We start from the raw sequence: 15,292 nt of genomic DNA, 5'->3' as shown, positions 1-15,292 counted from the left end.
GATATTACGTTTCATTTCCTTTGTGTGTTTACATCTGTAAAGACCACAAAATGGCTCCTACTAAGCGACAGGTTTCCGGTTCATGAAAAGACGCAATCTCTCCATCCGCACACGGACTACTATTTCACAGCAACTGCCTAAAGACTTTCAAGAAAAGCTGGCTACTTTCCGTGCATATTGTAAAAACAAGATAGCTGAAAAAAAGATCCGGCCAGAGAACATTATCAACATGGACGAGGTTCCACTGACTTTTGATATTCCTGTGAACCGCACTGTGGATACAACGAGAGCACGTACGGTGAATATTCGCACCACAGGGAATGAGAAGTCATCCTTCACTGTGGTTCTAGCTTGCCATGCTAATGGCCAGAAACTTCCACCCATGGTGATATTCAAAAGGAAGACCTTGCCAAAAGAGACCTTTCCAGCCGGCGTCATCATAAAAGCTAACTCGAAGGGATGGATGGATGAAGAAAAGATGAGCGAGTGGTTAAGGGAAGTTTACGCGAAGAGGCCGGGTGGCTTTTTTCACGCAGCTCCGTCCATGTTGATATACGACTCCATGCGCGCCCACATCACGCTGGTTTTTAATATATTATTAAAGTTTGACTGACCTATCTGACTGTTTTTTTGACATTCCCTTTAGCGCAGTTAGATGCGGCTTATAACACGGGGCAGCTTATAGGTGGACAAAGTTTTGAAATATGCCGTTCATTGAAGGCGCGGCTTATAACCCAGGGCGGCTTATGGTGCAGAAAATACGGTACTGTACTGTGCAATCTACTAATAAAAGTTTCAATCAATCAATCAAAAGTGTGAAGGAAAAAAGATACTTTTTTATTTCAACCGTACATCCCGTCAAAAGCCTAAAGACCGCACATGAGGACGTTCCTGTCTTCACAATAAAAGTGCCGCTCCATCGCGCCTGCGCTTTCAAAACAAGAGTCTCCGAAAGCCAGCGCAAACAAGCTAGCAAGCTACGGAGTTTGACGCCAATATATTTCTTGTAAAGTGTATAAAAACGAATATGGAAGCTGGACAAATAAGATGCCAAAAACCCACCACTTTCATGTGGTATTAGACAGTAAGGAGGAACTTTTCTTCTCCTCCATTTGAAAACGTGGACGTTATCATCACTACTGTCTGATTACAATCAACGCAAGTCATCAGAATCAGGTAATACACCAACTTATATTCTTGTCTTCATGAAAGAAAGGAATCTATATGTGTTAAACATGCATGTATATTCATTAAAACACCTTTAACATGTAAACAAAAACAGCAAAATAAATACATATAAATTATATACTGTATATATCAATGTATATATATATATATATATATATATATATATATATATATATATATATATATATGATATGAGTGTGTATGTTACTCATCAGTTACTCAGTACTTGAGTAGTTTTTTCACAACATACTTTTAACTTTTACTCAAGTAAATATTTGGGTGACTACTCCTTACTTTTACTTGAGTAATAAATCTCTAAAGTAACAGTACTCTTACTTGAGTACAATTTCTGGCTACTCTACCCACCTCTGCCTCTAACAAGCAAAAAGCTGTGAACACGATGATGCTGTGTTCCAAATCTGGATTATTTACTGAACTTGTGTGAGTCTTTGGATTTACATTTTGTTACATATATATATATATATATATATATATATATATATGTTTATTTTATATTCTATTTTAGTTACTTTATTGAGTTTCCAACCCCCTGGCGCTGTTGTGTAATGTTTCTGTACTTGTTTGGATTATTGTTATTTCTTGCTTAATTAATGTTGAATATTATAAATAAAGGTTTAAAACATTTTTAAAAAGTAGCCATCTTGGATGAGTGTTTACCTCGCTGTTAATGACAAATATTAGCCAACTGATGATCGAACAAGTCAGTAAAAATGTTTTTAAAAAATACCTTCAATTTGTGACACAATGCGAGTCTTGCAACCAAATTCCAGTTGTTGTCGAAGTCGCTCCTTCTCCTCTCTGCTTCTAGAAAGTTCCTCCTCGTACGACACTATCGTTCTTTCAAACAGCGCGAATATTTCATCAGCAGCCGCCATGAGTCGCTCCTTCACCAACTCCTTCAACATTTTGTGACGTTTTAAAGTCGATTAAACCTCCCGAGATTCGCCACCTTTGTCAGTCTGTCGCGCAACCGGCTCACGCATGCGCTAAAATACGTCACTTCCTGTCACACTGCCACCCTCACTGTTACTATTGTACCTACACTGAATAAAACTACTAAATAACAGACACAGAATCTCCAGTTTTACACGAGGACCACTTTATTTCCTTTGTTTAAAAAAAAAACTCCGCTCCACTACAACGTGTCACTACTTCCGCTCTTACCGCCTTCAAAATAAGAGCTCAAGGCATATACTGTATAACAGCTTATAACAAGAATTTAACATCACGAAGAGGCAAGTCCATAAAAATAGGTTACACCATGTTTGGGTTTTTGTCATCTTCATTTCAAGAACAATGTCTGGTAAAACACTAACATACATCATAACAAAACAAAAATAGAGTATTTATTTTGAAACCCGAACGATGTGCTCAGCGACCTTAAATGACAAAAAAACTGTGTTCACTTTAAATACATCAATTCCCAATATTGACCATTTTTAAAGTCACATTTTTGCTTTTAAATGTAGTTCTTCGTTAAAAATAAATAAATCAACATTTAGAAAACAAATTACTCGATGGGAGTCAGTGGCGCTCCCGTGCGTCGTTTGGTGCAATATCCCCGATTTTTTACAAATAAATTAAAAAATAACAAAACAAAACAATACCAACTAGAGATGCGCGGATAGGCAATTATTTCATCCGCAACCGCATCAGAAAGTCGTCAACCATCCGCAATCCACCCGACCTAACATTTGATCAGAACCGCACCCGCCCGCACCCGCCCGTTGTTACATATCTAATATAGACGATGCAAGGCATTAGTGAGGTTATAAAGCTTTTGCCTGTTAAAGAAAGGAGACTGATCCAATGCAGTACAGACATTTGCGTGCCACGCTGTCACGACCCAGACGCACACCAGTGCGCAATCATATGGGAGCCGCGCTGAGCGCACCTCCAAGCGCGTCTCGCTGCCGGCGACGGCCGGGTATGGGCCCGACGCTCCAGCGCCATCCATTTTCAGGGCTAGTTGATTCGGCAGGTGGGTTGTTACACACTCCTTAGCGGGTTCCAACTTCCATGGCCACCGTCCTAGCTGCTGTCTATATCAACCAGGGTGAGCCCCACCCCTTTCGTGCGCGCTCTGCGCGCGGAGTGAACCCTGTTACGCGCCCCCGGCAACAGGGGTGGCGGGCAGGTAAGCTGCGCGGGCGGAGCACGCGGAGTGACCCCTGTTACGAGCCCCCGGCCACGGGGGTGGCGGGCAGGTAAGCTGCTTACCTGCTGCGCGTGACGCCGGCCGCGGCGAAGGCGGACGAGGCGGGGTGTCGGTGCGGTGGGCGCGGTGGTGACCCTGGACGTGCGTCGGGCCCTTCTCGCGGATCGCCTCAGCTACGGCTCCCGGTGGGGCCCTCTCGGGGGAAGGGGCCTCGGTCCCGGACCCCGGCGAGGCGTCCCTTCTCCGCTCCGTAAAAGTGTCCATCTCTTTTTTTTTTCTTCTTCTGTTGTGGCATATGCTGCAGGTGCCTGCTCGTTTTTCATATGTGGGTAACAACATTTAACTATGTATATATATTTACCAATTGGTTTAACTGCCACCCGCCTGAATCTATTTAAAATCAAATTTTTTTTTTATTTCAACCGCCCGACCCGACCCGACCCGACCCGACCCGCGGATAAAATCTAATTTTTTAAAATTTCATCCGCCCGATCCGCGGATAATCCGCGGACTCCGCGGTTGTGCCCGCAAACCGCGCATCTCTAATACCAACAATTGGGTTAATCTTAAACAAATTAAATATATGCAATAAAGCATACTTGCCAACCCTCCCGAATTTTCCGGGAGACTCCCGAAATTCAGCGCCTCTCCCGAAAACCTCCCGGGACAAATATTCTCCCGGAAATGTCCCGATTTTCAGCCGGAGCTAGAAGCCACGCCCCCTCCAGCTCCATGCGGACCTGAGTGAGGACGGCCTTTTTTCATGAGGGAAGACAACAGGGTGACAAGAACTAAATCATCCAGACTAGAGATAAATTGTATTATTATGTTTATCTTACCTAAAAATAAATATATTTATTAACTACAAAAAAAACTAAATACATTTTTACTATATTTTGCTAAAAACATCAAAATTAATTGTGTTTTTTTTTGTATTTTTTCTGACTCCTTATTACATCCAGCCATAGAATTATACATTAAAATAAACATATTTGAAATAATTGATTTTAAATTATCATAATAATTCATTTAAAATGACCATATTTAATTATTAAAATAATAAAACTGTAGCATTTTATTCATTACATTTTGAAACTCTCAGAAGCCAAGTTATGTTATATTCCCTAAGATTTATTTATGCAAGTTTGAAGTATCAATTATCTAAACACAGTTTTGTTTGCATTTTTTCAGGATGTATATATATATATATATATATATATATATATATATATATATATATATGTATGAAATACTTGACTTGTTGAATTCTGTCAATATACTCCTCCCCTCTTAACCACGCCCCCAACCACGCCCCACCCCGACCACGCCCCCACCCCTCACTTCCCGAAATCGGAGGTCTCAAGGTTGGCAAGTATGCAATAAAGACAATAATTTAAGGGCCTCTCTATTTTTTATTTTCCAAGATTTACTTAATAATTTAAAATCATTAATCCAATTTCACTTTAGGAATTCGACTTTCACGTATAAAAAAAATGTAGCTTGAGACATAATAATATTAATAATCATTTCTAGGTTGCTATCTTTTATAAATATGCCAAATGTATTTCTCTACTATAGTAAATGTGGACAACGCCACACCTTCGTCCTTCCGCTCATCCATCCATCCATTTGCTACCGCTTGTCCTTTTAGGGGTGGCGGGGGGTGCTGGAGCCTATCTCAGCTGCATCCGGGCGGAAGGCGGGGTACACCCTGGACAAGTCGCCACCCCATCACAGGGCCAACACAGATAGACAGACAACATTCACACACTAGGGACCATTTAGAGTTGCAAATGTTCTACAGCATCACATACATAACTGTTGTTCACCATAATGTTATTTTTTGGGGTTAAAAGTCATTTATGTATATATTGTATTAATCATTTTGACTTGTATTACTTTAAAAACCTCTAAAGGCTTAGTGGCCACATGCGTGGACAGCACCTTTTAGCTCTTCTTTCCAAAATTGTGTAGACTACTGAATTGGGGTCTTATGGCCTCTTATGTGGACACTTATACTGCCATCTGGTGGTGTCAGAAGAGTATAACATACAATGGAATTTGGGAAAAAAAAGAAGTGTAAAAATAAGAATTAGCATGTCACTAAACATGAAGTACACGTTTGTGTACTTATGGACTAAGTACATCATATCAAAAGATGATACTTAGTTTTTATTCTAATTAGGGTCCAATAAGCAAAGATAAAAAAAAAAAAAAAAAAAAGCATTTAAGCAAACAGCTTAGAATATGTAATTTATCTTGTCCTAATTTTACCTTTTTTACTTTTGTAAACTCTTTGCATTGTGCCTGGAAAAATATTATTTTACTAACACCTTCGTCATATATTTGTTTGAACACTTAGCATCACAAAAATTAACATCTATACAAAATCTAAAATGTTAAAATGTACTAGAAGTGCCTACATTTTTTATATATAAATATAAACTAAACATACATACACACTAGAGATGCGCGGTTTGCGGACACAACCGCGGAGTCCGCGGATTATCCGCGGATTATCCGCGGGTCGGGCGGTTGAAATAAAAAAAAAATAGATTTTATCCGCGGGTCGGGTCGGGCGGTTGAAATAAAAAAAAATTAGATTTTAAATAGATTCAGGCGGGTGGCAGTTAAACCAATTGGGAAATATATATACATAGTTAAATGTTGTTACCCACATACGAAAAACGAGCAGGCACCTGCAGCATATGCCACAACAGAAGAAGAAAAAAAAAAAAGATGGCAACGCCGGCAGCAAACGTGGTACGCGACAAACTAAAAAAGGGAATACCGTATTTTCCGCACTATTAGCCGCACCTAAAAACCACAAATTTTCTCAAAAGCTGACAGTGCGGCTTATAACCCGGTGCGCTTTATATATGGATTAATATTAAGATTCATTTTCATAAAGCCGCCATCTTTTTTCCCCGTAGAAGAGGAAGTGCTTCTTCTTCTACGCCAAGGTAAGCACCCGCCCCCATAGAAGAAGAAGCGCGCGGGTATTACGTTTCATTTCCTTTGTGTGTTTACATCTGTAAAGACCACAAAATGGCTCCTACTAAGCGACACACTGTGGTTCTAGCTTGCCATGCTAATGGCCAGAAACTTCCACCCATGGTGATATTCAAAAGGAAGACCTTGCCAAAAGAGACCTTTCCAGCCGGCGTCATCATAAAAGCTAACTCGAAGGGATGGATGGATGAAGAAAAGATGAGCGAGTGGTTATGGTAAGTTTACGCGAAGAGGCCGGGTGGCTTTTTTCACGCAGCTCCGTCCATGTTGATATACGACTCCATGCGCGCCCACATCACAGATGGTGTCAAAAAACAAGTGAAGCACACAAATACAACACTCGCCGTCATTCCGGGTGGATTAACCAAAGAACTCCAACCGCTCGATATTGGTGTCAACAAGGCATTTAAAGCATGACTGCGAACGGCGTGGGAACAATGGATGACCGAAGGCGAACACACCTTCACTAAGACAGGGAGACAGCGCCGGACGACATACGCCAACATCTGCCAGTGGATCGTAAATGCCTGGGCGGATATTTCGGTCTCAACTGTGGTCCGAGCTTTCCGGAAGGCAGGATTCACGGAACTGCTGGAAAAACAACAGCGACACTGACTCTGATGACTTCGACGAGACGGAGCCGGCCATTTTGGATCCCCTATTCGCCCAATTTTTTAATTCGGACACCGTAGGAGAAGAATTTGAGGGATTTATGAATGAAGAATAACTTCAGAAAGTGAGTGTTATGTTTATTTTGTGTGTTGTGACATTAACGTTCGAGCAACATTAAGTTATTGCTATTGCTCTGCACTATTTTGAATTTTACTATGTTTGTGATTGCACATTTGCACATTACCGTACATTTTGGGAGTGAACAGAGTTGTTAGAACGCTGGTTTTTAATATATTATTAAAGTTTGACTGACCTATCTGACTGTTTTTTTGACATTCCTTTAGCGCAGTTAGATGCGGCTTACAACACGGGGCGGCTTATAGGTGGACAAAGTTTTGAAATATGCCGTTCATTGAAGGCGCGGCTTATAACACGGGGCGGCTTATGGTGCGGAAAATACGGTACTAAAGACCAGGGAAAAAAAGTCCAGAAAAGATCAGCGTGGACTCGTTTTTATGAGGTTGTAAATCAGGATGATAGTAATGCTGGCTACGTGATTTGCAAGAGCTGCGACGCTGTTTATGTCTACGACAGTCACAAAACCGGGACATCTAACATGGTGCATCACATTTGTGCAAAACCCCGAACCTCCACAAACACCCTGAGCATGAGCAGTTTCGTCCGCCGTGATCCCAGAAGAGTGCCACAGGATGTTAAAACAAGATAGAACGCAGCTGCCTGCAGCAGTTTGAGTGGCGCGAGCGCGCTTGGAGGTGCTGTTGGAATAATTGTTTGTAAGTTATCACAAAAGAAACGTTGTATTATGAATGCTGTCTTTCGAGGCCTAACAAGAGGAAGAAGGCTCGTGAAACGCCACTGTGATTTCAACACGGACAGATGGCAGGATCTGCTCAACTTCCAGAGGAACTCTCTTTGAAGTGTTAAACGAACTCTCTCTGAAGTATTTCACAAACTCTCTTCCAACTATTTGGTAACCGAGGTCAACGCTATTTACGACCCGCTGCCCTCTTGAAGTCCCTGTGGTCAGGAGACGGGAGGGGTTATCCATTGTCCTCCAACACCTGCCCCAGCTGGATCCAGGAAGAGCCCAAGCCCGAGAAATCCTCTTCTTGGACTTCAATGAGACCGAAAACAATGACTGTTTTAAATACTTCCCATTCCTGCTGTGACATGTGTTGGTGCGTGAACATTGAACATCTGAATAAATGAGGAGACGAAAACCTTCTTCGTCAGAGCGTGGTGCAGGACTGCACAGAGAGTGCAGTGGCCATGTCTCTCCTCAATATTGAGTCCAAATTGAATTCTGTCTCTGTTTGATTCCTTGCCTTTTGTCTTGTTTAATAGATGTCCTCAGTGTTTGAACGTGACAGTGCGCTCAGCGCGGCTCCCAGATGATTGCGCACTGGTGTGCGTCTGGGCCGTGACAGCGTGGCACGCATTGAATGTCTCTGCTCCATTGGATCAGTCTCCTTTCTTTAACAGGCAAAAGCTTTATAACCTCACTAACGCCTTGCATCGTCTATATTAGATATATAACAACGGGCGGGTGGCGGATGGCGGGCGGGTGCGGTTTTGAATAAATGTTAGTTCGGGTGGATGGCGGATGGTTGACGACTTTTGTGATGAAATAATTGCCTATCCGCGCATCTCTAATACACACATATTACCATTTTTTTTAATAAGTTCATAATAAGTTATCAATTCAATTATTGAGGTTAACCCAACTTTGTCTCTTGTCACCAACAGTGAGACACAACACCGGCCTTCACAATAAAAGCGCTGCATATTACAGCCTGTCTGACTGCATCGAGAATAAAAAAAGGGATCACAGAAAAGTAGCCAACACCATTCTGTCTCAGTTTATTTGGGCAATGTGAAACAAAGAACAACATTTTCCACCAAAATGAACTGAGGGCACAGAAAATAAAGATTTAAAACTCAGATTTTGGTGCATTTATTTACTGCCCTACACCTGCTAAAGAAGGTTCACTCAGTCGGTTTTATTTCAATTGTTTGTATTTATTTTTTTCAATTGTGTTTTAATTGTTGGAACAAGTTATAAGTTCCTGGTTCAAATAAAAAAGCAGCGGGGAAAAGGTCTCAGGTGTGAGTGCGCATGTGTACTTTCAGACAGTACTTGCGAGTAAAACTTTTCGCACAAACCCAACAACTGAAAGGTTTTTGTCCGGTGTGAGTCTGCATGTGCGCGTTCAAACTGGACCGATGAGCAAAGTTCATCCCGCAAACCGAACAACTAAAAGGTTTTTCCCCGGTGTGGATGCGCATGTGCACGTTCAGACTGTATCGCCTCCCAAAGTTTCTGGCGCAAACGGAGCACCTAAAGGGTTTTTCTCTGGTGTGACTCCTCATGTGTGAACTCAAATAGTACGCGCTTGCCAACGTTTTACCACAAACTGGACAAACTATTTTCTCCCCGGAGTGAGTTTTCGTGTGCGCGCCGAACTGGGCCACCGTGGGGAAGCTTTTATCACAGACTGAGCATTTAAAAGAGGTTTCGCCCTGGTGTATCGCCACATGTGACAGCAGGTCAGCCCGGCGAAGGAACCTTTCGTCACAAACTGAGCAACCGAAAGGTATTTCGGTGTGTTTTTCCATGTGTCGAGTCAATTGAATAGGAAGGGGGAAAAAATCACCGCAAACTGAGCAAATGTGCATTTTTTCTGTGTGGAAATTTCTCATGTGTGATTTCATTTTCCTTCTCTGAGAGAAGCTTTTACTGCAAACCGGACAACTTAATGGTTTTTCTCCTGTGTGAGCTCTCATGTGTTGAGTCAAGTCCCACTCATTGGAAAAGTGTTTGCCACAAAGTGTGCAGGTCAAACATTCTCTACCTGTCTTCTTTTTACAGTATTCAGAATGTTTGTTGTCAGTTGGAGTCCTGATATCACCTTCACAGTCTGTATCGCCGCTCAAAGGTTGTTGGGTGCCGCCCCTGTTTTCATCCTCAAGAGAGTTTGACATTATGTCCTCACTATCGGATAAAGGAGCTCCACAGTGGTCTCCCCCATCTTCTGTTATGTGTTGTGATGAGCAGCTGCCTGAAGGCTCCGCCCCTCTGTCCTCCTCACTTGGACTGCGATGCAGCTGCCAGGACTCAGGTTTCTCTTCATGGTCTTCAGTCCTCAAAGAGACACCACTTACTTGCAACTTGGTGAGATCAGCCTCTCCCTCCTGAGCGATCCAGAGTTGCTGACCTTCCTCTTTAATGTGGGGGGGCTGTGGATCCTCCTGCTTCAAGGTGGACATGCCTTCCTGTAGCTGAGGCGCGTGTTCTTCTTGAGGACCAATCGGCTGCCGGACATCTGCAGGACACAAACACAATTTATTGTGGACAGATTATTTTTGTTTTGAATTTGTTTTGTTTTTTTGAAGCTCTAACAATTATAAGACTGCCATTATCCACAGATGCTCTGGGATGGATTACAATTAGCATCTCTGTCAGGTTCAAACACTGATGACATCTATTAAACAAGACAAGAAGCAAGGAATTAAACAGAGACCGAATTCAATTCGGCTCAATTGAGGAGAGACGTCTGGACTGTACTCTTTGTACAGTCTCACCACGCTCCTGACGAAAGATTGTACGCCTCCTCTTTTATTTGGACTTTCCCTGATTACATGGCAACAGCTGTTTCTAAAGGGCGGGGGGGTCGTAAACAGCCGTCGCCTTTGATTAAAACAGTTCAAAGAAAAGGTTCTAAACAGTTCACAGAAAATGTCCCTGGAGGGGAGTAAGGTCCTGCCTCCTCTTCGCTTTGTAGATCTCGAGTTTTCTCAAACACCGAGTCAAATCAGCTCTGTTATTTTCCGTTTTTTTCGACTGTTTTCCGTACCTTGGAGACATCATGCCTCGTCGGTGTGTTGTCGGAGGGTGTAACAACACCAACAGGGACGGATTCAAGTTGCACCAGTGGCCCAAAGATGCCAAAGTGGCAAGAAATTGGACGTTTGTTCCGCACACTTTACCGACGAAAGCTATGCTACGACAGAGATGGCAAGAATGTGTGGATATCCTGCGACACTCAAAGCAGATGCATTTCCAACCATAAAGTCAAAGAAATCTGCCGCCAGACCCCCATTGAATCTGCCGGAGTGTGTGAGCAATTCAGGGACAAAGGACCTCGCTAGCACGGCAAGCAATGGCGGCAGTTTGTTCCCGCAGACGAGCGAGCTAAACCCCCTGGATGTCTTGGCTCACACCGTCCCTTATGCCACCGAAGATGATCAAGAGAAGAATATCCACCCTAGCTTCCCTGGCCTGCTGACATGAGGGTATGTCTACAGAATACATTAATTGATGAAACTTGGGCTGTCTGCACTCTCAAAGTGCATGTTGTTGCCAAATGTATTTCATATGCTGTAAACCTAGTTCATAGTTGTTAGTTTCCTTTAATGCCAAACAAACACATACCAATCGTTGGTTAGAAGGCGATCGCCGAATTCGTCCTCGCTTTCTCCCGTGTCGCCGGCTGTCGTGTCGTTTTCGTGGGTTTCGCTTGCATACGGTTCAAACCGATATGGCTCAATAGCTTCAGTTTCTTCTTCAATTTGGTTTTCGCTACCTGCCTCCACACTACAACCATCCGTTTCAATACATGCGTAATCTGTTGAATCGCTTAAGCCGCTGAAATCCGAGTCTGAATCCGAGCTAATGTCGCTATAGCTTGCTGTTCTATGCACCATGTTTGTTTGTGTTGGCATCACTATGTGACGTCACAGGAAAATGGACGGGTGTATATAACGATGGTTAAAATCAGGCACTTTGAAGCTTTTTTTTAGGGATATTGCATGATGGGTAAAATTTTGAAAAAAACTTCGAAAAATATAATAAGCCACTGGGAACTGATTTTTAATGGTTTTAACTCTTCTGAAATTGTGATAATGTTCCCCTTTAAAAAAGAATTAGAACTCTATGTTAAAACTTCTAACAAGCAAAAAGCTGTGAAAACGATGATGCTGTGTTCCACATTTAAGTTATTTACTGAACTTGTGTGAGCCTATGGCTTTACACTTTGTTATATATATATATATATATATATATATATATATATATATATATATATATATATATATATATATATATATATATATATATATATATATATTGCATTCCATTTTAGTTACTTTATTGAGTTTAGAACCCCCTAGCGCTGTTTTGTACTGTTTTTGTACTTATTTTGATTATTATTATTTCTCAACTGTTTGTAAATGTTGCAATTTATAAATAAAGGTTTAGAAAATAAAAATAAAAACAATTAATAAAATAGAATAAAAATAAAATACACTTCTGGCGTGTTTATAAAGAAAGTGAAAGACAAAAGAAACCATACTTGCCCACCCTCCCGAATTTTCTGGGAGACCCCCGAAATTCAGCGCCTCTCCCGAAAACCTCCCCGGGACAAATATTCTCCCGAAAATCTCCCGATTTTCAGCCGGAGCTGGAGGGGGCGTGGCCTCCAGCTCCGGCAGACCTGAGTGAGGACAGCCTTTTTTTTCCCCGACGGGAGGACAACAGGGTGACAAGAACTAAATCATCCAGACGAGAGATAAATTGTATTATTATGTTTATCTTACCTAAAAATAAATATATTTATTAATTTTAAAAAAACAACTAAATAAATGTTTACTATATTTTGCTAACAACATCAAAATTAATTGTATTTTTATTTGTATTTTTTCTGACTCCTTATTACATCCAGCCATAGAATTATACATTAAAATAAACATATTTGAAATAATTAATTTTAAATTATCATAGTAATTAATTTAAAATGACCATATTTAATTATTAAAATAATTGCTTGTTTATCAACAACTTTAGCATTTTATTCATTACATTTTGAAGCTCTCAGAAGCCAAGTTATGTTATATTCCTTAATATTTATTCATGCAAGTTTGAAGTATTAATTATCTAAACACAGTTTTGTTTGCATATTTTCAGGATGTAGATATATATTAGAGATGCGCGGATAGGCAATTTATTTCATCCGCAACCGCGTCAGAAAGTCGTCAACCATCCGCCATCCACCCGATGTAACGTTTGATCAGAACTGCACCCGCCCGCCATCCGCCCGATCTAATATAGATGATGCAAGGCATTAGTGAGCCTGCCAACTACTTTGGTTTTCCCGTAATTCGTACGGTTTTCATCAACCTATTCCGGGTTTTTCATTAATTAAAAAAAAAAAAAAGGGTGAAAACTACGCGAATTGCACCTTGTGCAGACAAGATTTTTCGATCGGACACGGAGGAATTAGCGATGTAAAAGACCGCGTTGGGACAAAAAAACACAAGTCTAATGCCGTTGCTAGCGATACAAGTGGAAAACTTTCAACGTTTTTCGTCGCCCAAACAGATTCTTTGGATGTGATAAATGCCGAAGTTTTATTTACGGAGGCAATAATTGAGCATGGACTTCCAATCGCACTGGCTGATCACATGGGACAGTTAAATGTTTGTAATGCAACCTTTAAAAATCATTACGCGGTGATCGCGGTCCCAAAAATAAACTTTTCTTGCATGATAATGTCCAGAAAAATTCGCTTTATATTACTATAGAGTCCTTTTAACGAATGAGTTTGATGGTTTATCACAAACTTTAAATGAAAGAAGTCCTTTGTTCTCCTGCACCATGCATGCGCTTTGGCCTTGCTTTGTGTTTGGTGCGCAAGCTTTATAACCTCACTGAGGTTATAAAGCTTTTGCCTGTTAAAGAAAGGAGACTGATCCAATGCAGCACAGACTTTCGCGTGCCACGCTGTCACGACCCAGATGCACACCAGTGCGCAATCATATGGGAGCCGCGCTGAGCGCACCTCCAAGCGCGTCTCGCTGCCGGCGACGGCCGGGTATATGGGCCCGACGCTCCAGCGCCATCCATTTTCAGGGCTAGTTGATTCGGCAGGTGGGTTGTTACACACTCCTTAGCGGGTTCCGACTTCCATGGCCACCGTCCTGCTCTCTATATCAACCAGGGTGAGCCCCACCCCTTTCGTGAGCGCACTGCGCGCGGAGTGACCCCTGTTACGCGCCCCCGGCAACAGGGGTGGCGGGCAGGTAAGCTGCGCGGGCGGAGCGCGCGGAGTGACCCCTGTTACGAGCCCCCGGCCACGGGGGTGGCGGGCAGGTAAGCTGCTTACCTGCTGCGCGTGACGCCGGCCGCGGCGAAAGCGGACGAGGCGGGGTGTCGGTGCGGTGGGCGCGGTAGTGACCCTGGACGTGCGTCGGGCCCCGCCTCAGCTACGGCTCCCGGTGGGGCCCTCTCGGGGGAAGGGGCCTCGGTCCCGGACCCCGGCGAGGCGTCCCTTCTCCGCTCCGTAAAAGTGTCCATCTCTTTTTCTTTTTTTTCTTCTGTTGTGGCATATGCTGCAGGTGCCTGCTCGTTTTTCGTATGTGGGTAACAACATTTAACTATGTATATATATTTACCAATTGGTTTAACTGCCACCCGCAAAAAAAAAAAAAAAAAAAAAAAAAAATATATATATCTAATTAATCCACCCGACCCGACCCGCGCGCGGATAAAATCTTATTTTTTTTAATTTCATCCGCCCGATCCGCGGATAATCCGCGGACTCCGCGGTTGTGTCCGCAAACCGCGCATCTCTAATATATATATATATAAATATATATATATATATATATAGCTGTCAATATACTCCTCCCTTCTTAACCACGCCCCCAACCACGCCCCGCCCCACCCCCACCCCCTCCCGAAATCGGAGGTCTCAAGGTTGGCAAGTATGAAAGAAACACACCTCCCTTTTAAGAATAGAACCATCACTTCACTGTGCACAAATACATCTAATAAATATTTAAGTTGCTCAGACCACAAGGAGTTCATACAAGTTTAGGTAGGAGTAGTTTTTCTTTTTCATTTGAAACCATGACTTAACTTAACGCAGTTATCATGAATACAGTTTATCGTTATGTAATAATGCAAATGTAATCACACTATTATCTACAGTCCTGTGTTGTGTTTAATGACGAAGTAGAATGTTAATATATAAAAAAGGAAACATACCTTTATTGTGTAACACAAATGGAGTTTTGCAAACAGCTTCCGGTTGTTGTGGCTGTCGCTCCTTCTCCTCTCTTGTTCTAGAAAGTTCCTCCTCGTACGACGCTATGGTTTTTTCAAACAGCGCGAATATTTCATCAGCCGCCGCCATGAGTCGCTCCTTCACCAACTCTTTCAACATTTTTGATGTTATTACTCGATTTTCTCTCCGCTGTCTTCTTCACTCTCTCACCTGCCGT

General features: G+C 42.3%; 2 protein-coding genes across 2 annotated transcripts in view; both read right to left on the bottom strand.

The window, feature by feature from the left end:
• The window catches only part of LOC133619182 (uncharacterized), a 178,677-nt gene extending 176,407 nt beyond the window's left edge, over positions 1 to 2,270 (bottom strand). The window contains exon 1 of the mRNA XM_061980106.2: positions 1,937 to 2,270. Within this exon, the coding sequence (XP_061836090.2) occupies positions 1,937 to 2,114 (178 nt within the window). The 5' untranslated portion in view covers positions 2,115 to 2,270. The remainder of the gene's footprint in view (positions 1 to 1,936) is intronic.
• Positions 2,271 to 8,857: 6,587 nt separating this feature from the next.
• On the bottom strand, positions 8,858 to 15,292 carry LOC133619180 (uncharacterized). The gene is made up of 2 exons (XM_061980104.1): positions 15,057 to 15,292; positions 8,858 to 10,335 (listed from the first exon to the last, which is right to left on the bottom strand). Exons 1-2 carry the CDS (start codon positions 15,232 to 15,234, stop codon positions 9,113 to 9,115), a joined length of 1,401 nt encoding a protein of 466 aa, XP_061836088.1. The 5' UTR covers positions 15,235 to 15,292; the 3' UTR covers positions 8,858 to 9,112.

Source organism: Nerophis lumbriciformis, linkage group LG20, assembly GCF_033978685.3.
Source record: "Nerophis lumbriciformis linkage group LG20, RoL_Nlum_v2.1, whole genome shotgun sequence".
NCBI classification, from domain to species: domain Eukaryota; kingdom Metazoa; phylum Chordata; class Actinopteri; order Syngnathiformes; family Syngnathidae; genus Nerophis; species Nerophis lumbriciformis.
Note: the sequence above shows the minus strand (reverse complement) of the source record. Positions and strands in the feature narration are given on the sequence as shown.

Excerpts from the sequence above, each read along its gene's own strand:
- LOC133619180 (XM_061980104.1), bottom strand. The coding sequence starts at position 15,234 with ATGTTGAAAGAGTTGGTGAAGGAGCGACTCATGGCGGCGGCTGATGAA. Across the intron at positions 10,336-15,056 it reads ATTTGTGTTACACAATAAAG|ATGTCCGGCAGCCGATTGGT; the intron begins GTATGTTTCCTT and ends TGTGTCCTGCAG.